Source organism: Otolemur garnettii, unplaced genomic scaffold (assembly GCF_000181295.1).
Source record: "Otolemur garnettii isolate 467f Iridium unplaced genomic scaffold, OtoGar3 scaffold00008, whole genome shotgun sequence".
Lineage (NCBI taxonomy): Eukaryota > Metazoa > Chordata > Mammalia > Primates > Galagidae > Otolemur > Otolemur garnettii.
Window position 1 is genome coordinate 36,910,585 of NW_003852403.1, and position 24,332 is coordinate 36,934,916.

The 24,332-nt window shown below is 40.8% G+C and overlaps 1 protein-coding gene across 1 annotated transcript; it reads right to left on the reverse strand.

Annotated features, from left to right (window-relative positions):
* Nucleotides 1-19,431: 19,431 nt before the first annotated feature.
* Nucleotides 19,432-24,151, reverse strand: PPP1R3C (protein phosphatase 1 regulatory subunit 3C). Its single transcript, XM_003783696.3, has 2 exons — nucleotides 24,044-24,151; nucleotides 19,432-21,841 (listed from the first exon to the last, which is right to left on the reverse strand). The coding sequence occupies exons 1-2, from the start codon at nucleotides 24,055-24,057 to the stop codon at nucleotides 20,902-20,904; spliced, it is 954 nt and encodes a 317-aa protein (XP_003783744.1). The 5' UTR covers nucleotides 24,058-24,151; the 3' UTR covers nucleotides 19,432-20,901.
* Between the last annotated feature and the right edge of the window lie 181 nt (nucleotides 24,152-24,332).

The following is a 24,332-nucleotide window of genomic DNA, read 5'->3' on the forward strand; positions in this document are numbered from 1 at the left end:
AGTGGAAAATGGGCTGTGACCCAAAGCAGGAAACCACCCTCCCTTTGACTAATAAATGACAAACAAGAATGCTGCCAAACCTGCATACCTTGAACTTACCCATTTCGACTCATTCCTAATTTGAACTCACAATGAGCTCAGACAAATAGCTGTTTATAATCCGAATGGCTGCTACTTGTACAAAGCTGTACTGTGACCCCGAAAGCATAAATCAAAAACTGAAAATAAATCATGTATTTAAATTAAAAAATGTGGAACACATTCCAACAACACTGTGGTTTCTCCAAAATATCAAGATCAAAAAGGAATGAAACTAAGTTGAATCCTTCTATGTTTAAGGCACTGTGAGGTTAGTTCAAACATCAGTACCACTGGCCTAAAGGGGCAGATTCTTCAGAATTACATAATAGATTTGACAAGTTTCTGCAAGTAAATTCTCTTTTCGCTATGAAACCCTTCTTTCAGAGGCCATCACCATTCTGATAAGGGATTAATTTAGTGGTAAATGAAAGGACCCATTGCCATGCAGAGCCCTGCCTCCTGTGGTCTGCTTGGGTACCTATTGCAAAGCCTTCATTTCAGACCACTTGGCTATGATGGTGTTTAAATAAAAGCACCTCTTTTCCAAATCAGGTTGCCATTTATTAAAGCTGCAATTCTTCTCCTTAGGGTCCAATTCCATGTTAATTTGCTTGTTTACTGAGTCTCAGTTTGTCTTTTTTAGCCCCAAATATAAATACATCTCCAACTTTGATTCAGGGCCAAGGATTTCTAAAAGCAAGTCAGATTTCAGAATGTTGTTCTTTCCGTAGGAAGGCCTTATCAAGTCCCATCAAACACATACTGATTTTGTGAAAATAAACTCACTTGAAAAGCAATAAGAAGCCCAGCTTTGGGACCAGTGACAGCAAAAACAAATCATAAATGTAGCTATGAACTCTACTGGCAGAAGTTTCTTTCTTTCTCCAAATACAGCAAAGGGTCTGCTAAGAGATGTTCAACTCTCCTGCAATTCTGGATTGCCCAAAGCAAATATAATTTAAAGCAGCAATATCTAGTATTCCAGTGAAAAGATCATGTGAGTTGACATAAAGTCACGAGTAACTGATTTCAGCAGGAAGGATTTCTTTGGGCAAAGGAATAATTATGTTTACAGTTGCCTATGAGACATTTGAGTTTAGCTTGCTAGTTTGTTCCACAAGAAGACAGAAATTGGAGGAAATTGGAGGAAGAATTTCTCCCAGGTGAATTGTTAATCTCTCTGCTAAATCTGAGATCTCTAAAGAGAAATGACTCATTTATACCTCAGCTCAACCTTCTGCTTTCTGGCCTCCTGCATTCAGGACAATAGAAAGGTCAACATTTTCTCAGCTAGACAAGGTAAAGCCAAATATTTGTGATCGAGGGCCAGGTTTGCATCTAGGAAGAAAACTCTTCCTCATTCAGGACGTCCCCCAAACCTTCCAACACTGAAACTTAAATTTAACTGTTTAGACCAGGAATCACCTGCTGGCTGAATTCAGCTGGTTATACGTGTTTCAATTGGCACTGGTAGTATTTTCTTAATTGAATTTCTGAGTATTAGGACACACCATCCCTTCTGTTATGTATACTTGGTTCACTTCCCTAGTTTACTTTATCTGCTGGCTCTTGAAGGTATTTGACTTAATCCTCATACACATGGGATCTTTCTGAAAAATGTCATGTCATTCCTAGCATTCTTAAGCAGAATATCTAGAATATAAGTTAAACTTTTCTTAATAATTTGAGGCTATCTCAGTAAAACTCTGTGATTATAACATGCAGAAATGCCCTCTTGGATTATTCAGATTTTTGTACACTCAGTAGTCCTAGGATGCGATGCTCCATGAAGTTTGTAAGTTGCCTCATCTTGTCTCTTTCTACCTGATTATCAACTATTCCATTTCACTATTGCCAATGTGACTGCTATCACCATCCCAAACACACACACACACAGAGACTCTTGTCACCCACAAACCCATTCTAACCCTCCACTGTCCTGTGTGCTAGAAAACAAGGAAGTAATTCGACTAGAACTGTGTACAAAGTAAAAGTAATCAGGATCCCTGTTAGGAAAGTTCTCAAGGAAGATGCTTCTCTATAATAACGCAAGTTCTCCATTCACCATTTTGACTGCTTAGAAGTCATCATTGTTCAGTTACAGGCTCTTGAGGAAAGGTTAATACGTGAGTGCCGTCTAATGAAAGAGTTGGCAGCTGAAATTCTAGCAACTGAAATCCTACTCATGGAAGATAGGATCGCCTATGAAGACTCAAAACCCATCACTGAGCTGCATAAAAAGCATGCCCACTGGCTCGGTGCCTGTGGCTCAAGTGGCTAAGGCACCAGCCACATACACCTAAGGTGGCAGGTTCGAATCCAGCCCGGGCCCACCAAAACAACAATGACAGCTGCAACTAAAAAATAGCCAGGTGTTGTGGCAGGTGCCTGTGGTCTCAGCTACTTGGGAGGCTGAGGCAGAAGACTAGCTTGAGCCCAGGAGTTGGAGGTTGCTGTGAGCGTGATGCCACAGCACTCTACCCAGGGGGATAGCTTGAGGCTCTGTCTCAAAAAAATAATAATAATAATAAAAATCGTGCCCACTGACCTTCAATTCTTGGCCATCACTGCCAACTACAAAATAAACAGCTAGAAATGAAGAGCCATGGATGTTGTGCCCTTGAGTTGATTAATGGGCTCTGACAGCATATTGCACCCAGCCCTGCCGTGCAGGCCGCCCACATAAACATTAACTGGACAACTATGGCCGAACTACCCCAGCCAAGAACCTCTTCCCACTCTGTACTTAGAGGCCACAAAAGCAGCACACTCTGAGGCGGGGAGGAAGCAGGGCTGCCTTGGTCCCCCCAAATCCAGCCAGGCCCACTAGCCAGCTCTGGTTTTCACCTCTGCTCACCTGGGCCACGATTGTATAATGACCTTCTGCTTCCTCTCTCTCTCCCTGCGCTGTCTGGCCAAACTTCCCAACCCTCTGCTCTCTCTGCATTGCTTCCAGGTGAAGATAAACTGGTGTGTCTCCCTATTATCTAGACAACAACAACAAAGGTCCCTTTCCTCACCCTCCATCACTGGTCAGACCTCATCCTCACTGCAGCCCAGCCCTGTGTTCTGCCCTCTCACCATGGTCATTGCCACTTCCTGCTTTTTCTCATGCTTTTGCATCCTTCTGGAACACTCTTTTCCTCGCTGTCCTAACTCCACCTATCCTTCATATCTTTATTTAAGACTCTGTTCCCAGCTGCCCTGCCTCTTAAGAGTCACTTCTTTCGTTCATCTCCTTACCATTCCCAACCTTCTAAACAAACCTTTTATTTTCCACTGTCCTGAGCACCGGCCCTGGAGTACAGCAGGGGTCTGGCTCAAAACATTTGAACTAATATTCATTTTTGGTGTCTTCCTACTCAGTTTCTATCCCCTAAATACTAACATGCTCAATGAACACAACTGACCTTGTACGTGAAAACTCTAAGGACGGCAAGGCTTGTACTTGGAGAAAATGCAGTGCTCTCCCAGAGTGACGCATTGCCCGTCCAGTCGCATGGAGGAAGTGCCCATGGGCCAAGTTCCCAGAGATCCAGCAAAGAAAAGGCAAGTCGGCCTCCCGCCTCCCCCAACTCAGCCCTCTCTTGCCAGACATCATTTAAAATGCACTTCAGCGTGTTTGTCTTTTATTTGGAAAGGAAACAAGTCTTGACATTCTGTGTCTCCCATTTCATTAAGGACAGAGGTCACCCCCGGGAAGGAGAGGGGTAGTTTCCAAAGAGAACTCGGGAGGCAGAGGAGGTGGGGTAGAAACCGTTCTCATCCTTTCTCTTCACCCTTTGAAGAGAACAAGCCCAGCTTTCACAGTGAATTGTTTTCAGTGCAGCCCCTGCCAGGCCTCAGCTCTCCCTGGCGGAGGCAACACCCAGAGGACTGAGTGATGGCTCAAGGTCAGACAAGGTGCCCAGACAGAACCGGCCAGAGGAGGTGGCTGTATGATAACTGGGAGATAGGGGAGTGGAGAAGTGGAGAAGGGAGAGGACAGGGGGTGTGTGTTATATGACACTGAAATTGCGAATCTCTTTCTCTCTCTCCACACACACACACTCCTGCACAGAAACACATTCTTTGCTTTGCTTTCCCTCCCCTTCTCTGACTCTCCAAGGCATTTCTATAAATAAGCAATAAGACCCTGAGCCTGCCAGAGGCTCAGTATTAACTCTTGCACGTTCTGGCTCCTTTTCCTCACCTCATGGTTTGCAAAGCCCTTTCCCTTCTGTAATCTCCACCTGACTTAGACATCATGCACTTTAAAAATCCTGTAAGCCATCTCTCCTGTAGCCATATGCAGAATCCGGCAGCCCATACCCTACTCTCAAAGTTCTTAGCCTTAAAACTACAAGCTTCAGGTTCAGCTACTCAAAAAATTGACTGTGGTTCAAGACACATTTATTTGTTTTGATTTTTAAAACATTTTCATTCACAAATAATAATTGTATATACCTTCTTGGGGTAAGTGTGATGTTTCAATATATGTATACGTTGTGGAATCATCAAATCTGGCTAATTAACATACTCATCACCTCACATACTTATCATTTCTTTGGGGTGAGAACATTTAAAGATCTATTTTTTTATCAATTTTGAAATATACAATACTAACTGTAGTCACCATGCTGTGCAATAGATCACCAGAACTTCTTCCCCTCACTAAAACTTTGAACAATATGACCAACATTTCTCCATTCCTCACGAACCTCTACCCTCCTTAGCCTCTGGTAAGCACCATTCTACTCTCTCTGACTTCCATTTTTTTAGATTCTATGTCCTAAATGAGAGCATAAAATATTTGTCTATCTGTGCCTGGTTTATCTCCTTCTGCATAATGTCCTCCATGTTATTGCAAATTACAGAAGTCCCTTCTATTTTAAGACTAACTAGTAATCTGCCATGTACATATCTATGTGTATATATGCTACTGTTTAGTATTCATTCATCCGCTGATTGGCGCTCAGGTTGTTTCCATATTTTGGCTATTGTGAATGATGCTACAGTAAACGTGGAGTGCAGACATCTTTTCAGCTCACTGACTTCAATGCGCTTGGAAATATACCTAGAAGTGAGGTTGCTGGGTCATATGCTAATTCTATTTTTAGTCTTTTGAGAAGCCTCATACTGTTTTCCAAAATGGCTGATGTACATTCTCACCAACAGTGTACAAGGGTTCCTTGTCTCACCCAGGTTTATCTTTCATCTTTTTGATAATAGCCATTCTAACTGGTGTGAGGTGATATCTCCTTGTGATTTTAATTTGCATTTCCCTGATGGTAAGTGATGTTGAGCACTTTTGTGTGTGTTCCTGGTGGCCATTTGTATGCCTTCTTTTGAGAAATGTCTGTGGAGGTCTTTTGGCCATTTTTAGTAGGATTATTTGTTTCCTTTGTTATTGAGTACTTTGGGTTCTTTGTATTTTTGGATATGAGCCCCTCATCTAATATATTACCTGCAAATACCTTTCCCTCAATCTGTGGGTTGTCTCTTCACTCTGTTAATTGTTTCCTTTACTGTACAGAAGATTTTTCGTTTGATACAATCTCAATTGTCTATTTTTGCTTTGGTTGCCTGTGCCTTAGAGTCATATCCAAGAATTCATTACCCAGACCAATGCCATGAAGTTTTTTTCCTATGTTTTCTTCTAGGAGTTTTATGGTTCCAATTCTTACACTTAACTTTTTAATTGTCTATCATCTTAAAACATTATTTGTGCACCCCTAATAATCATAGTCACCAACTATTTGCTTTGTCTTGGGCACTGTGCTAAAGTCTTTACATGTGTGATTGCATTTAAATTCCACAAGAATCCTCAAGGGTTCATATAATCAAAGTATTTTGTAGATACAGAAAGGGAAGGGCAGCTCTGATGCTGTGTTACTTGACCTAAGTGTAGAGTGCAAGGTGCAGTGTCTTAAACCCAGGTCTGTATGACTCTAAGGCACAGGTTCTCAACTCCTGCCCTGAGGTCCTCCTACCAAGAGTCCTTTGGTGGATTAGATTCCCAGGGCATTTACTAGGAGGTCTAGCCAGACATCTAGAATATCAAGATTAATAAGCAATTAAAGTTTCCCATTCCTATAGCAGTGTTTTTTACCTTTCACTTCAATAAACATTTGGGTTGCCTGGCTCTCTAGTAGGTATTGTGCATAGAGTACTAAATAGGGTAGATGTGTCCCACCCTCAGAGAGCTTACGGTGACAGTCTGGTTAGGAAGGATGGTCCATAAAGAAACACACAGTTAAACACATGGGCCAATTCACCAGGGAGCTTTAAATCAACAGAGAATAAACAGGACATAGTTTTAATTTTTTTCCACTGTCCTCAACTGTGTTATGTCAAGTCATCTCTCTCCCCCTTTCTTCCTCTTTAAAGTATCTCAGACCATTTGCATTATTTCCTGTCACTTTCAGTTATTCAGATTTGGTACAGGCCAATTTAAACTCACATCTCCTAGCTGATGCCAAGCCCTTGCCCTCCCAGAGTAGATAAGACTTGCTGGTCGAGGGGCTTGGCGTGGACTGGGTGAGGTCAACTCTGTACTCACCTCCCTACCTGCCTCTTCCAGACTGCAGTTCCCTCCATGATGTGGGTAGAAAAATGAACGGATGCTTTCAAAAAAAAAAAAGATCATGCCAAATCTTATAGACAATGGAAGAAGAAGAAATACTTCAAAATCATTCTACTTCATCTGAATATACCTGATATTAAAATTAGAAAAAATATATTATTATAAAGGGAAATTACAAACATATTTCACTTATAAATGAGGATGCATTTTTTAATACGCATCCTCATTTCTTTTGAAATTATCTTCTATTTTTATTTATAAATATTAGTTGTCTATTTTTTGAGACTTTGGGAAAAAAAGAAGTTAACTGATGACTCCCTACTGAACCTCAGAGTCAAAGCATTCTGTAATAGACATACTTTTATCTGACAATGTGAATATTACTTTTTTTGCATTATTATTATTATTGCTCAGTATTTCGTTGCAGCAATTGTCTGATTGGTTTTTGTTTCTAGTCCTTATCTTCAACATTTCTATTGTTATTAAATTTTAAGCCTTTTTAATTTTGTGAAGGCAAAAAGTGGAAACCCAATAAGCACATGTGTATGTATAGAGAAAATTTTTTAAAAAGGCAAAAGGAAGGGATGCTTGAGTTCTTGCTACACAGGCCCTAACCCTCGCCACTTGTAGCCCACCTGCAGACCCTTGTTGCTGGAGACCCTCAACCAAAAGGTGGCCATCTTGGGTAGGGGGCCCGCAAATCCACTAACGCCTAGTACCTTCCTCCGGGTCCTTTTGACCCACAGGGATTTCAGCCATCCTGCACTGCCAAGTGGTGGGAGAGACCCTGCTCCATTGTCATCCCTTCTTTCAGCCCTGCCTTCTCTCCCCGATGATTCTTTTGCCCTAGGACAGAACCACACAGCAGGACCACTGGGCAGCCAATCAGCCAGAAATACTTTGCTAGTGATTCTCTGAGCACTCTCAACTCTCCCTTGGCTTGGAGGAGGGAAAGACACCCTTCACTCTACCCCTGGGAGGAATCCTCTTACCTGAGTCTGTGCCCCCCACAAGCTGAGGGCTCTGAGGGTCCAGCTCAGCCTTTCCTCGCAGCCTGGGACAGGGGCAGGGCTCATGGGATCAGTGCCTATCCCACCACTTCATTGTTGAAGAGTTGTCAGAGCTGTCTTTAGAAACACAGAGTGCTTAACACTCTCCTGTCACCTTTGGGCCTTGGCAGCTATTCCAAAAAAGCCTCACTCACCACCCTGTTACAGATACAATTATAATCGCAAGACATGTGAGGAAGGAGAAGAACAGGTTGCTACAAGAGCTAGGTTCAAATCCCAGCTCTGCTCCCTGTGACCTTGGGCTTTCTATGCCTCGGCTTCCTTATTTGGAAAATGGTGATGATAATAGCACATACTTTGTAGGATTAAATAAGAAAATGTAAGTAAAACTCTCAACATAGTGCCTGGCATATAGATAAATGCTCAGTAAATGTATGTTCCTTGAAGGATATGAATTGAGAGATCACAGGCAGGAGGCAGCATTTGATGAAATCATGAACAAGGGAGAATAGCTGGGAAGACATGGGTCATTATGAAAGTTTTGAGATACACAAAAGTCAAGAAACTATCACCCAGACAGAAACAAGTAAAGCTCTCCCAGCAACACCAAAAAGCCAAGCGAATAGAAAGTTGCAAGGGTGAATCAGATGTCTCAAGAATAGAGGAAAAAGTATCCAATATACTCAGTCTCCTATGAAACCTACTCACACGTTCTCGTAAAAAATAGAACACAACTATAGCCCAAGATGATGGAGAGAAGTGGAGTGGGAGGGGAGGGGGAAGGTTTGACAGCAGGAGGGTAAAAGGCAGGACCACACCTATGGGGCATATGACAAGTGTACAAGTCAAATCTGTGAAGTGTAGAACATAGATGTTTGGGCACAATAATCAAGTACATGAGGTGAAAGCTTTGTTGATTGGTTTAATGTAACCAGGTTAGGTTGTATAAAAAAAAAGTCAGCACATTGTACCCCACATATGCATGAATATATTCATGATCTATGTGTATTGACTTAATAAAAAAAAAAAAGATGCTGTTGACTGTTTCTTGGGAGTGAGATAATGGATCATAACACATTCTGTCTCAAAACTTTCGTAATGACCCACATACCTCTCTGAGATTGAGTAGTCAGAGAAGGCCTCACTGAGTGAGTAGCACTTAAGCTTTGACAGGGGGGATAGGGAAAATCAGCCGAAGAGCAAAAAATCATATTACACAATGAACCTAGAAAAGCTGCCTTTGACATTTTAACACAATACCTAAATATGGGGTTATAAGACATTAATTCCCTCTAGACCAAAGGTCGTTGTGACTCCCAGGAACCAAAGTCCCCAGGTACGCCCTCCCCATCATGACAGCTCTAACTGTGCCACTAGCTGCTGCCCAGGTAGTTGCTTTGGGTTTTGTTTTCATTTTTTTAAGTTATTAATCAGCAACAAGATGAAAATTCTAGCTAGATGGGTAGACCTAAATAGTCAAAGCCAGAGAGTGTCAGCTCCCACAAGGAAGAGAGTATATCATATTAATAATAAATCCAGAGGCAGACATGTGAACAGGCAGTTTATAGACTGGGTTTACCCAAAGATTAATTTTGAAGCTTGTCTCATCCAACAGAGTTCATAACTGGACACTTGAGTCTTTGTGTGTCTCTGGTTACAGCTGGTTTTAGTTACTTTGAATCTGTTCGGTATTATAAATGGCTGGGATAAAATACCTGCTGGAGGAGGAGGGTTTAGCATGTGACTCACCAGCTCTTCTGACTCAGTGGACCCAAGGTTGTCATGAGCTGTTAATGCACTGACAGAGCGTGAATGAGGCTCGGGGGTTATGAGACCAACAAATGGCCAGGAACACCCATGGCCTATCTTTATGACTGAGTCCTTCTGTGACATGTAGCATCCATATCTTTTGTTGCTGAAATGGCAAGTTTTAGGCATAGGTGTGACCTGCTCATTGTCCTCAAGCACACTGCACCTAGGCAGGAGGATGACTCTGTCCACCCTGGTTTGAATTCTTAGTGTGGATAAACAAGGGCTGTGAGATTGTGTTAGGAATCAGAAAGGCAGGGCGGCACAGGTGCCCACAGTGGCAGGTGGAGTAACAGAAAGCAGCTTTCCTTTATACGGGTACCATTTAGAATGCTAAGGAAGGGTGGTTACCGTGTCACATAGTCTTGCCCTTTCTGTCTCCCAAGTATAAGCACTAAGAATCTAGAGAATAGCTGGTCCTTCACATATGGAATATGTGTGAAATACATGTGGATTTAGCTATTTTCATTTCTCTTACTGTATGAGAGCACAATAGAACATTGTACTCAACTTTGGACAATCTGGCATCTCAAAATCATGAGCCAAGGTCAGAAAAAACACATAAAAACGGTCTATTGTGATGACTTCCAACCAAATACTAAAGACTGCCAGAACAATGTTTTCAAAATCCCAAATGTTCCAAAACACTTTATTACTCTTAAGGGTTATATAGGGGAAAGATCACCTTTACCAAAATAGGGAAAAGAAATAACAGCTCTTAATAGGACACAAATGGGAAAGTTCCTACGGTGCTTGTAGGTACTAAAAAACCTGTTTTAAAATGTTTCTTACAAGCTATTGTTTATGTATAAAGTAATATATAATGCATATACAAGAAGTGTTTGCTTAAGAAAGAAAATATTAGCAATATTTTTGGATTCTCCTTGGTACCCCTTCCCAATCTCCTCCATCCTCCTTACCTAGAAGTAATCATTAGGGCAAATTCTACTTATTATTCACTTACTTTACTTTATTATTTTCATATATAAATATATGTATGCATGTGTGTGTACCATGGCTGCCAATAAAGGTATGTACATTTTAAGAGATCTTTGTGGAAATAAAATCGATCATTCCCCCAAAAGTGCATGAATTGCAGGCAAAAAGGTTGTACATAGCGCTTCTAGGTACACGTGACCAGTAATGATACCTTCAATTCAACTTTGAAAAGTAATACATAGATAACATCTCATAAAGTGTATACACATGTTTTGGGCACCCTCTGTATAAAATATATATTCATTAAAAACATCCATATTCAGTTTTGTGTGGTTTTGAATTTAGTAAATAAATCATACGATGTATATTTTCTGCAACCTGTCTTTGTTGCTCAATTTTATGTTTATAAGATTCATTCGTGTTGATGAGAGTAACTGCCAATTATTTTCTCTGATGCTTTGTATTCCACTGAAATGATACAACAGCATTTATTTACCCAATCTGCCCTTGGTAGATGTTTGTGTTGGTCTCAGTTTTTGCTCTTACAAATAACATTGTTACAAACATATGTCTGTCTCCTGATATACTTGTGTCTTTTTCTGTAGGATATAGATATATAGAAGTGAAATTGCTCTGCAGCTTCACCTTTACAATGCTAAATTGTTTCCCAAGTGGTCACATCAGTCTGTATTCTCACCACAGGGTCAGAGACCCATTTTGTCCACAAGCTGGTCAACCCTTGCTATTTACAGATGTTTCCATTTTTGCCATTCAGGTAGACATGAAATAGTATCTCATTGTGGTTTTAATTTGCATTTCCCTGGCTATTAATGAGGTTAAGAATCTTTTCATATGTTTATTGGCCATTCATGTTTCCTCTTCTGTGAAATGCCCATTCAAGTTTTTCTATAGTTTTTTTTTTTTTTCTTATTGGGGTTCTTCATATATTCTGGATACTAATCCTTTGCCAGTTATAGCTTCTCCCAGTTTGTTGCTAATCTTTTCACTTTATTTATGTTGTCTTTGATTTTTAAAATGTATACATTATTTGTATATATTCGGGGGTACAAGTTTTGGTTCATTGATACATTTTATTGTGATGCAGTCAGAGTATTCAGTGCAGCCATCACTGGAGCAAGGCACATTATATCCACCAAGCAACCTCCCATCATTCACCCCCCTACCTTCCCAACACTCTGAGACTCCCTTGTCCATCATTCCAACACTCTGCTTCCATGTGAGCACAGTGTTTAGCTCCCGCTTATGGGTGAGAACATGTGGTATTTGTCCAAAGTCTAAAGTTTAATGTGGTTAAATGTATCAGCTATTCCCTTTTGGTTTGTGTTGCTTCCTTTATTTTAGAATTCCTTTCCAACTCCAAGTTCCTAAAAGATTCCTCTTCTCCAAAAAGTTTTTAAAAGTTTTCCCTTTGATCTTTAATTATTTAATCCCTTGGAACTGCTTTTTATGAAGGCATATGGTGACTTTTGCTTGTTTCTGTCCCCCTCTGAGGAGGCACTCTTCCCAGGATATTTGGGGTGCCTCTGGAGCCTCACTATCTTTGGCCACCTTTTTTCTTTTCTTTTCTTTTCTTTTTTTTTTTTTTTTTTTTTTTTTGGTGGCTGTGGATCCCTTTTAGCACTGCCTTCTTGGCCTTCAATGCCTTTGCTTTGGCTTTGGCTTTGGCTTTGGGAAGGGATGTCACTTTCAGCACCATGTTGTGAAAAGAGGCTATTCTTTTTATATTTTGTAGAGATAGGGTCTCACTATTGTCCAGGCTGGTCTTAAACTCCTGGCCTCAACCAATCTTCCCAAAGTGCTGGGATTACAGGCATGAGCCACTGTGCCTGGCCCTAAACTGCTACTTTTGAACAACTAATTATAAATGTTTATAGGACTAGTTGGGTTTTCTATTTCTTCCTGAAACCATTTTGTTTACAACACACTTTCCCAGAAATGTGTCATTTTATTTAAGTTTTCAGATATAGAAGAATACAGTTGTTCACAATGCCCTATTATTACCTTATCCATAGTTATAACTTTTTTAATTTTTTTTTTTTTTAGCTTTTTCATTTTTATCTTCATGCATCTTATCAACAATTTGTCTTTTTACTGCTTGGTGTGCAAACTTATGTTTGATGAAAATTCCTTGAGGCTTAAGTTGAAGGCACACTATTACAGGCAGCACATGTGTTTACTTCTACTGAGTGCTTGTGGGTACTGTAACCAGGGAGTGTTTTTTAATAAATTCTTTGCTTGAGGTTTTTCAGAACACAAAGAATGTGAGTTCAGCTTGTAAATCCATATGAGGGCCAGATTGTGATCATGAATTCTAGGGGTTTTTTCCTCTCCTCTCTCTATCTCAGAGATAATATTGATAGGCCTCTTTCCTAGTTGAATTTCTTTGTAAGACCTATATTCTTTTCTTACTGAGGGTATACTCTTTCTTGGTCCTAGCAATGTTAGATATTCATTATAATACCCTTCCTCCACTCATTCACTTTAATAGGCCCTAATCCTTTACCTTCTATCCCCTTAACAGTCATAGCTATTAAAAACAAATGTTGGTAACCTAGGGATTAACAAGTGACTTCAGGACAGGTACCAGCTTCAGCAGATACTTACCTCTCTAAAGAACAGAGGAAGCCATTAACATCACCCACTTTCTTCCCAAATCCTATATATATATGTATGTGTATACATATATATATATATATATTTTTTTTTTTTTTTATATTCAAGGTCAAATTCACCTTGGTCATGATATAAATGGTATAACTTTGGGGATGTTATCAAAGTTAGTTTAGTACTTCTTCAGGTACTAAAATAATCCCTAAAATGTTCCTAGAGGACGGGGTAAAGTAGCTCTCCATCCAGGCTAAGACCCTGTTTATACTCTTCATTTTTACAATGATAAAGTATACGTAGGCCCTTCTCTTTAGATTTCTAGAAGAAATCTCCACAGGATAAGGTATTGGACTAAATGCTTTATACAAGTTATTTCATTTAAGATACAGTGAGTAAGGTTATGGCAGAGTAGCTTGTAGTAAATAAATGCTCATGGTGAAAATAACAAAGAAAAACCATACAAAAAATTTTTTTTAAGTTTGAAAACATTAGAGAGTTTCTGAGATGACTAGGGACTGAAATAAGGAGAACTTATACAGAGAGAATCAAAGATCAGATAGGTGTCCACTTCTGAAGATGGCAGTGTAGCTTGAGGCGGATCAATACTAATACAAAGATCAACTACAAACTCTAGGAAAAAATTACAAAGAAATCATTTAAAGGCATTGGAGAGCTACTAAAACAACTAAGACTTTGTGGTTGGGTTAAGCTGGCACGCTATAGCAAATTTTTCTCTTTTCTTTTTCTTTTTCTTTTTTAACTTGGATGTTTGCTGACTCTGGGAAAAGACAAGAAGTTGACCAGCTGGGCTTTGCCTGGGAAGAAAGACAAGGGCATTGACAGAGCTCCTGGTGGCCTTATAGAGCTGGAAAAAAGAAAATTGAAGAATTCAGAAGCCAGTACCCTGCTGAGGGGGCATGCAGAAAGCTGAACCTAACACTTAGCCCATCTTATACTCCAGATACTTGTCAAATTCTAAAGCTGCACAGGGGAACAGGCTAAGGCACTTACTAGAAAGACTGAAAAGCAGAATGGAGTTTTGACAGTCTGAGTGTGCTGAGGAAGTGCATTAGAGAGAAAAGCCTTCCAGGAGGAAGATCCCTGGTGCATACACCAAATGCTCAGCCACAAGTTAGGAACAAGGGTGAACCAAAGACACGTAGAGCTTTAATAAAACTGCTGCCTTGCCTTGACGTAGCTCAAACACTGAGTGGACTGAGCAGCCTTGAATCTATCTGTCTAAAACAAGATATGGTGAATACTCTCTGAAGGAAGACATCTGGTGAAATTCTTTATCTTTTCATGTGTTTTCTTCATTTTTTTCCTCTATTTTCTTGAAATTATTAATAATACTTATTTTTGTTATACACAATATTTATCATTTAATCAAAAATTACTAGAATGCTAAGAGACAAGAACGCCTGGGAAAACAAAATAATAAAACAGTATATTATAGAATAAAACCCACAGGAGATTTGGATATTGAAATTAGTAAACAAGTGCTTTAGAATAACTATCATTTACATTTTTAAGAAAAATAAAGAGGCTCGGCACCTGTGGCTCAAGCAGCTAAGGCGCCAGCCAGATACACCTAAGGTGGCGGGTTCGAATCCCCAGCCAGGACCCACCAAACAACAATGATGGCTGCAACCAAAAAATGGCCAGGCGTTGTGGCGGGTGCCTGTAGTCCCAGCTACTTGGGAGGCTGAGGCAGGAGAATCGCTTAAGCTTAAGACTTTGAGGTTGCAAAGAGCTGAGACCCCATAGCCCCCCCCCGAGGTTGACATAGTGAGACTTTGTCTCAAAAAAAAAAAAGAAAGAAAAGGACATACATGAACAAGTGAAGAAGTTCACAGGAAACCAGAAACTATTAGACATAATTAAATGAAAAAAAAAACTTTTTTTTGAGACAGAGTCTCACTATGTCACCCTCAGTAGAGTGCCATGGTGTCACAGCTTACAGCAACCTCAATCTCTTGGGCTTAAGCGATTCTCTTACCTCAGCCTCCCAAGTAGCTGGCACTACAGATGCTCTTCACCACGCCCAGCCAATTTTTTATATTTTAAGTAGAGACAGGGTCTCATTCTTCCTCAGGCCAGTCCTGAACTCCTATCCTGAAGGGATTGTCACGCCTCAGCCTTCCCAGGTGCTGGGATTACAGATGTGCACAGTGGAGAATTTTCTAACCCCCACCCAGACCTCTACCTAGAGTCTATACCTAATGTAATTATCTTTCAAAAATGAAAGCTAAACAAAGATGTTTCAGCTAAACAAAAACTGACTTTTTCACCAATAAACATATATTAATAGAAATACTAGAGAACTTTTTTTTAACTTGAAGGAAAAATGATCCAGGATGGAAACACATAAATTCATTAAAAAGAAGAATAGGATAGGTGAATAAATAAATATAAAATAACCCTGACTGAATAAAACAACACAATTCCACTTTACGAAGCTTAGAATATATTTAGAATGAAAGCCCCTAATAACAATGAAAAAAACAGGAGGATGGCAGAGTGTGTAAGGTCCTGGCTTTATCAAGGAGGTGGTCAAAATAATTTTTATTATACTGTGAGAATCAAGGATGTGACGATCTAATTCACCCCCACAAAGGAGAAAAACTCATCTCAATTCGAGTGGGGAGGAGGGGCAGCAAGGGAGGGGAGTGCAGGGAGGGGCGGTTTGGGGTGCCCCCACTGAATGGGCATATTGTAGGGGTATATGACGCATCTTTCAGGTGCAAGACATAATTCCAAGAGGGACTCTACCTAACAAATTCAAATATAATGATTTAGTTGTTTGTACCCTCACATTAACCTAAAGTAAGAAAAAGAAAAAGAATCAAGGACGTGTAATCACTAGAGTAACTAACCATTGCAAGAACAGAAAAAGAATATGTAACTAACAAGTTAAGAAACTGGAAAAATGGAATAATAAAAAACGATTAATCTAAAAGAAGACAAGACATGAAAAAGAACATAAACAAATGGGTCTAATAGAAAACAAATAATAACATGGTGTAGATCAACTATATCAAGCATTGAATTAAATACGAAGGAACAAAAGACTAATTAAACAATAAACTGTGAATAAGAGTTTTGAGAAGCATCATAGTGTACATCTAGGTTCAAATCCCAGCTCTGATTCTTACTATGTGACCATGAGCAAGTCACAAATCTTATCTGTGCCTCTCTTTCCTCATCTTTAAAATGAGATTAATAAGAGAAATCACCCATAGAAGTGTGAGAATTAAATGAGTTAAAATATACATAGTATATAGCACTTAGAATGATGCTCGCCACGTCGTAAAGGCTATATAAGGGTTAGCCACTGTTATTAATTAAGCCTCACAGTAACCTTGTAAATAATTAACCCATTTCACAGAGCATTAAATTGAGGCTTGAGTGATAGTGTGACGTTCCCAAAATTACCCAACTGGGATGTCACTGCAAAGTGATAAGGTAGAGACATATAAATGTCTCCAGTAATCATCCTTCATGAGAGCAGGAATCATACTGGTCATGTTCATCACTATATATTCACTGCCAGGCACATAGTTGGCACTCTATGAATGTTTTCTGGATAGACAAGTGACTCTTAGTACAGTGCTATTTCAGATACTGTACTCTCATAGCCAGCAACACAGAATATTAACATTAGCACTAAGTGCTGATTTGAGGAAGACTTATACTCATTTCCAGAACCACACTGTGAAAAGGAATATTTGCAAGAAAACTTTTTATCATTACTATTAGCAACAGTTTATATTTATTTATCACATATTATTAGCTAAATGATTTGTTAAGCGCTTCATCTACGCGGTCTCCATTTACTCTCACAATCACTCTGTGAGATAGAAATTGTCACCATTCCCCATCTCAAAGATGGGAACACTGAGGCTTGGAGACATCAAGTCACTTGGTGAAAGTTGCACCACACAACTGGTGGAACAGAGATTTAAATCTAGCTTTGCCTGACCCCAGTCCTAATCTCTTCACGTATGAAAGGTAGGGGGTCTAACTGCTCCTCTGGATAACTCAACTAACTCTATATTCCATCACAGACTAAAAAGCTGATTCCTTGGCCACATGAATATTTTTGAGTTGCTGTTGAAATAGTCCTCGACCATTTATGAAAGCCTGTGTCGAGGAGAGCTGTGTGATGGAGTACCAGTACCCCCTTTCCTCTACATCACTTTGTGTTCCAGAAGGCTAGACCTCCTCTAGCCCCTGGTTCGGGGTGGCAGAGAGGGAGATCCTGACTTGTCTGAGATAGTCATGAAGTCCTCTTTCCCTGTCTAGAGATGGTTTATGCACAGACATTTGACTTAATTTTGGTCAGCGAAACATGGGAAGGGGTCAGGGGAAGTTCTGCAAGTCTGCAATGAAGGATGACAAGAGCTTCTGGGCAAGTTTTACTCACTCATAGGAAAAGAAAGTAAAGCAAGGGAGAGATGGGCTCCTTTTCCTGGTGAGTGCTATTGTGTCTGCTTATGATGCCCGGAAACTGCACAGCTGTCTTGTAATTAGGAAGCAAGTTAGCACAAGCACAATCAAAAATGAGAATGGTAGGATGCAAAATGGAAATAACCCAAGTTTAAGTTATTCCATTAATGAGCTTTGAAAACAGTCTACTGGTATCATGGGATAATAAATTTTCTTTATTGTTTAAATTAGTTGAGTTACTTGTACCCAAAGGTATCCTCATTATCATCTTCCTATATACAAAAGATCAGAGAAAAGAAAATAGTAAAACAAAGAAGGCCACGTTCAGGTTGCTTAGCAGGAGATACTGTGGGTAGGGGTGGAGATGTTGGAAGGAGTCAGGAGGTCAGGCTCCACTATTTCTGTGATCTTGAGCAAGTTTAACCACTCTGGGTCTCCATGTCATCCTCTGTTTTAAAAAAAAGTAGCCAGGCATGGTGACTAACAACAGCTATAATCCCAGCACTCTGGGAGGCCGAGGCAGATCACTTGAACTCAGGAGTTTGAAACCAGCCTGAGCAAGAGTGATACCCTGTCTTTAGAAACTAGCCAGGCATTGTAGCAGGTGCCCGTAGTCCCAGCTACTTGGGAGGCTGAGACAAGAGGATTTTTTGAACCCAAAAGTTTGAGGTTGCTGTGAGTTATGACACCATGGCACTCTACCAAGGTCCACAAAGTGAGACTCTGTCTCAAAATAATACATAAAATAAAATAATAGTGGGTTGAGAAATCCTCTGAACCATTATGTGATTCTGGTCTCTGAGATAGGGCAGGTTGAAAACACTTCACAGAGCTTAAATCAGAGGTTCTTGAGCTTGATGCATATTGGAAACATCTGGGAAGTTAGCAAAATATGTCCAATGCCACATACCTTGAACCAATTAGATCAAAATTTTCGGAGGTGTAAGGGGGGACATCAGTTTTTTTCCTTTTGAGAAATGGGGTCTTGCTATGTTGCCCAGACTGGTCTTGAACTCCTGGCCTCAAGTGACCCTCCCATCTCAGAATCCAAAAGTACTGGGATTATAAGCATGGGTCACTGTGCCTTGCTGGCATCAGAACTTTTAATTATTATTATTTTTTTTTTGAGACAGAGTCTCACTTGGTCACCCTCAGTAGAGTAATGTGGTGTCACAGTTCACAGCAATCTAAAACTCTTGGGCTCACTTGAGTTGATGCCACAGCATGCCCTATGTTGAGGGTGACGTAGTGAGACTGTCTCCAAAAAAAAAGTTCTTTATGTCAGATAAAATACATCTGTGCCCATACATCCCCTCAAGGCCTGTATTTTATAACTTCTGACATGGAAGATGTTATGATAGGATAAAAGTTTGTTCTTCGTACTTGATTTCCCCCATAAAAAACACCACACTGAAGTGCCTTCTTGAATTTTAGGCAGAACCAGAGCTACAGGGTAGGTTCATGGACTTGCTGCCTTTCACCCCAAAAAGCTGTGCTGCTCCCCTCAGTTTGGGCCTGATGATGCCCACTGCCCCTCCGTATTCCCCCGTGCAGCTCACTTCCTCTGTTTGGATCTTAGTCTTCTCTTATTGAAGATTTGCCCCATCAGGAAGGTGCTAGAGCTCAAGATGCAGGAGCCACTCCAGCCCTACCCAATCTCCTTGAGACAAGACCTCCGAGATTTATAACCCTGACCCAGAGGAGAGTGTGTATGGTGAGCACAGGGATGGGACCAGTCGCAGCAGTCCAAGTCACTGGCTTGGGGTCGCAGCCCCAGCGTGATAGGCAACCTGCTCACTAATGAGACTGGGCCATGGGGATACCCTCAAGGGATCCACTTCTGGTCCACACTCACTCTGCTCAGTTGCTCCTAAACAAAGGGGAAGAATGTCAGTTGATAGTTTCTTGTTTCACTAACTATGGCTTTGAGAAAGAAAACATATTCCGGTCTTATATCAAACACATTTATTCTTAAAGTGAGAAGCTCATAAAGGATAGAGAAGAGTGAAATATTTACAGTGAAAAATCATGGATGCTAGCCAAACCTCACATACTGTCACAGCAGAGTTATATAGTATTTTTCAGCACGGTACATCACACGGGTTAAAATCAACTGCACTCTCTTGACATCTCTCAGCAGATGTGCACAATAATAGAAGCAAATGTTCTGGGACTCTTGTCCTTATGATCTTACAGAATGGATGTATGCTCACACGAAAACGAATATTACAATGATACAATTCACAGCTATTCTTTTTTTAAAAAAAAAGAAGCCTTTTGACCTCAAAGGAAATTAAAACAGCAAGACAAAAATAGGCAAGATAAGATTGCGATTTCTGTGTGCAAGGTACTGGATTCTTGCACTAGAGAATCCTAGTGTTGGGCCTCACTTCAAACATCACATCAAAAAAGTGTGGCAGAAAAATGAGTCACCTTCAATATGAAGGATGTGAGTTGTGTACACTGACAACACTCTCAAAGATACAAGGGTATACAAAGAGGAATGCCAGAGTACAGGGTGGACCTTCTTATGAGGCTATTCAGGTATTTGGGTTAAGTAACTACGGTTTTCTCATCTAATCAAGGCACTTGCAAAGAACTATGTGTGACGTGACATGGAGTTCCTATGTGCTGTTAACCACTTGATGATGGCATCATTTTTGTTAGCAGGATTCTGTACTAAGAACCCAAGCATGATGTCTTGATCACAAAGTCACTTATAATATTAGGATTCTGAAGTTAGATATGCTTAACCCACCAAATCATGATTTTTGGTAGATCACATTTGAACAGAAAGGCTTCACTTAAGATCTTGATTCTTCAGCGTTACAATTCATCTTCACCAAGTACCACCCAATACCCTTAAAGGTTATTCAGCTCTTCTCCCACCGGAATACACAGAATGCATCCTTTCCCCCTCTATAAATTGTTTCCCCAGGATAGAACCATGAAACCAACTTAAATACACAAAATAAACTTACATTTTCTCACCAACAATTGAGTATCAGACCTCCTGCTCCTACTCTGACTCGAGCTTTAGAGCCCTTTGTGTACACGGTTCACACATTCCTCATACCATTAACACAGCTTTCCATCACCATCAGCTGTCCTTCCTCAACTTTTCCTTGCCCAACCTGAAAGCTCATGAATTGAGAGGGAAGGAGGAAGGGCACTGAAAAAGCACTACCTTTATTCAAATAGTTCCCAGGCTGTTACTTAATCCTCTGAAGCAAAATTGGGCAGCTCTACTGACCCCAACACTGAATCCTCAAGTGGCTTTCTCTTCTGTAGCCAGGTCTCAAAAGCTCAAAATCTAAACCTACTGATGGAAAGTAGCAAAGACTTCCTAATATTGAGCAATACAGACCTAGAATTGCATGGGGAATATGACAGGTCAAGACCAACCACTAGGCTGCTTAATCATCGATAAGAGGCCAAGTTCTCCATTCTCCCCCAGCTCTGCCACTCCGGGAAGAGCCCACTAGCTAGCCTTGGACTGCCAAAGACTGGTGACTCTAACTCCGTCTTTGGGGATGTCTGGTGGAATGTGCAGTCCTGGGGTGCCATCTGCGTCTGTACCCCATCAGGTTTCCACTGGGCATGGACAATTCTATAATTCTGGCCCTCATTGTTGTCCCAGAAGACTTGCCCATTAGCACGGTAAGAAATGCAGAACTCAATTTTCTCCTCAGTTGGAATGACAGGGGGTAAGTCAACGGCAAATGAGAAGGTGTCACTATCTGAGCCACCATATACATTTTTCATGTAGACACAGTCCACATCGGTGTAGCTTTTCCAAGTATCAAAGGTGATACGGATCTGAACCTTCTTCTCAAAGCTCACATTTTTCACTTTCACAGTCCCTGTCACTGTTCGCTCTTGCAAAGAGCAGTTCTCCAGACAGACAAAGTTCTTCTGAAAGTGGTTCCGGAAACTTAAGTAATCACTTGAAGGCTGAGGGAAATCTAAAATCAAGTTTTTCTCCTCGTGGAGTTTTAAGCCAGAGGAGATATTGTTAATGTCCAGAAGATCAAACTGGAGATCCCATGCCGGTTCTTCTGGGAGGTCAGAGAAGACGTGGATGGCGGTGAGAGAGAGACCCTTGGAGTCAGCAAACACGACCCGCTTCTTGGCTTGGTTGTGTGAGCACTTCCAGTCGTTCTGCGATTTGGCTTCCTGCTTTAGGTTGAGACATGATTTCAGGGGCTTTAGTTTATTCACAAAATGTCTTCGTTGAAAGCTGTCATAAGGGCCCAAGAAACTCTTCAGAGGTGGCGAATGAGCTAAGCAAAGCCTCATGGCCACATCCACTGGCATGACTGAACTCGTCAAAGGACGTGGATCTAAAACCTGGATCATTCTGAAATGCAAAAGGAACAGGGATTATCACCTGGTTCTGATCCCAAATACATGCAAGTACTGTTTTCATACTGAGTGAATTATAGTAAGTGCACAAAGTATCAGGAAGGTGCTGATTAAGTAAAGGAGAACAATACTAACAATATCAATGTTAGTTCTGTGTCTGCCTCTACCCTTGGATGGCTACAGGGCTGTGTGTTAACTGCTTAAAACACTTGTGGGAGGCAGGGTCTCAGTTTCCCCATCTGAGAAATCAAAGGGCTGGATGTGGTTATGGCTAATAAAGTTCTAAGAATCATCTGCTCTATTCTGCACAGTTTCTCAAACTTGTCTGGTCACCATGGGCAAGGGAATTAGTTTTCTTTTTTTTTTTTTTTAATTCAGATTCCTGGGACTTGAAGCAACTGAGGCAGAACCTTTGGGATAGGGCTGAGGAGGTAGATATGTTCTTAGATGATTCTAGTGACCAGACAGGGTCAGGAGCCAGACCTTCTGTGTTCTCTGGCTGCTTTTTCTTATTTTGCCGTTAAATTGATTACACTTCACTGGAAAGATAATCTACTTTAAAAGAAACAACAAACAAACAAAAAAACAGGCTCCTGTAGCTCAGTGGGTAGGGCACCAGCCACATACACGGAGGCTGGCAGGTTCAAAGCCAGCCCGGGCCAGCTAAAACAATGACAACTGCAAAAAAAAATAATAATAATAGCCAGGCACTGTGGCGGGTGCCTGTAGTCCCAGCTACTTGGGAGGCTGAGGCAAGAGAATCTCTTGAGCCCAAGAGTTTGAGGTTGCTGTGAGTTATGATGCCACAGCACTCTACCCAGGGCGACAGCTTGAGACTCTTTTTCAAAAAAAAAAAAAAAAAAAAAGCAATAAAAATTCTCATCAAACAGTTTTGAAAGTGAGAAGCTAGAAAGAATGGAAGTCAGAGAATTATCTTATCTTTGCACTTTAATTAGGGTGCTTGTCCTTGTTTTTCACAAAAATTTATGCATTTAAGGAAAAACTTTGTATGCTCTATATTTCACACAAAAAGATGCCTATGAAAAGTCCACCTCTCACTGGAAGATGTGGACTTAACTTTACTTAAAAATTAAGTAAAAATTAACTTTTACTTAAAAATAAGGCCATTTTTTAATAGATAGCATATACATATGAACTTATAAATATATTGAAAAACTCTATAGGAAAATACACCACTTTGTTTTGTTTCTGTCCTTTTTTGGTATTTTCTAATGTTTTTGGCAATGAACATTTATAAGTAGAAGGACAATTAAGCTATTTAAAATTTAAAACTATGCTCAGTAACATTAAACCAAGACGCCTCCCTCAAGATTTTTTTTCCCCGGCATCACATATCGCCGAGCTTATGGAATTAGGATTTTTTATAGATGAAAGGGGTAAGGCCTTACAGATAAAAGTTTGTGTGGATAATGACGTTTCTCAATCTGGCTTAAGTAACTTGCCAGCCCTTCTAAGGACATAGGCAAGTGGTCATTATCACAAAATGGATAAGAAAGAACATTCACAGAATTTACTTTACTAGCTCTGGAGTTTTTCTGGGAGACCTACAAATTTAGAACAAACAAATGAAAGCTAAAGCTATATTTGAGGGTCTAATAATAGTTAACAGGCAGGATTTTTAGAGAAGTCCGCTAAGTTATGTCTAGAGACGCTATTTAAAGTAGTTTTATGGAAGATTTTTTTACCTTTTGCATTTATAGAAAACACAATTTTAGTATTGGGTGATTTCCTTGGAACTTTAAGCCCTGGACAAGAGTTAAAAATACTAAGTTTGCTCAAACACTGAGTTTGCTGACAAACCGTGATAGGAGGAAAGAATTGTGCAAATACTGTCCTGCAATTCCCCCTTACCCACCAGCTAAACTAGCTAAGCATCAATGTCTAGGAGTCTTTGGGACTTCTGTGCATGATCAAAAAATAACAGTCGCATCCTTAGGTAATGCAAACTACAGCTGACTCATGTTGATTGGGTTTCTGGTTTAAGATGCTGATTATCAAAATAGGCTGTGCCTAAGAAACAACACAATTTCCCACACCTCCAGATTGAACTCTGCAGTCAACTCGCCCCCCGCTCTGGGGTCTCCATTTGCAGAAGTGACAGAATTAAAACTCCCCACAACTTCCCCGCAGCTGTGGGTGCCCTCAGTTTCCGCACGCATCGTTGCAGTAAACCTACCTGGTGCAGCTCATGAGGCAGAGAGGCGGCGGCGGCGGACGGTGAGAGCCAGCAGCCGCTACCTGCGCAAGTTCGCACCCCGGCCTCGGGACGTTCCCGCTTGGCGGTGCCTGGAGCAGATTGCGGCTCCGCAGCCGCGGAGCGGTTTATCTTCTCCGCACCACGTGAGCAGATCCCTTGGACCAATCCCCGGGCCTGGGGCCCAAGGGCGGAACCAATCAGCGCCCAGCAGGGGCGCGAGTCGCGCCCGGAGAACGTGATCACCGCGGGACTGGACGTGCCCGGAGCG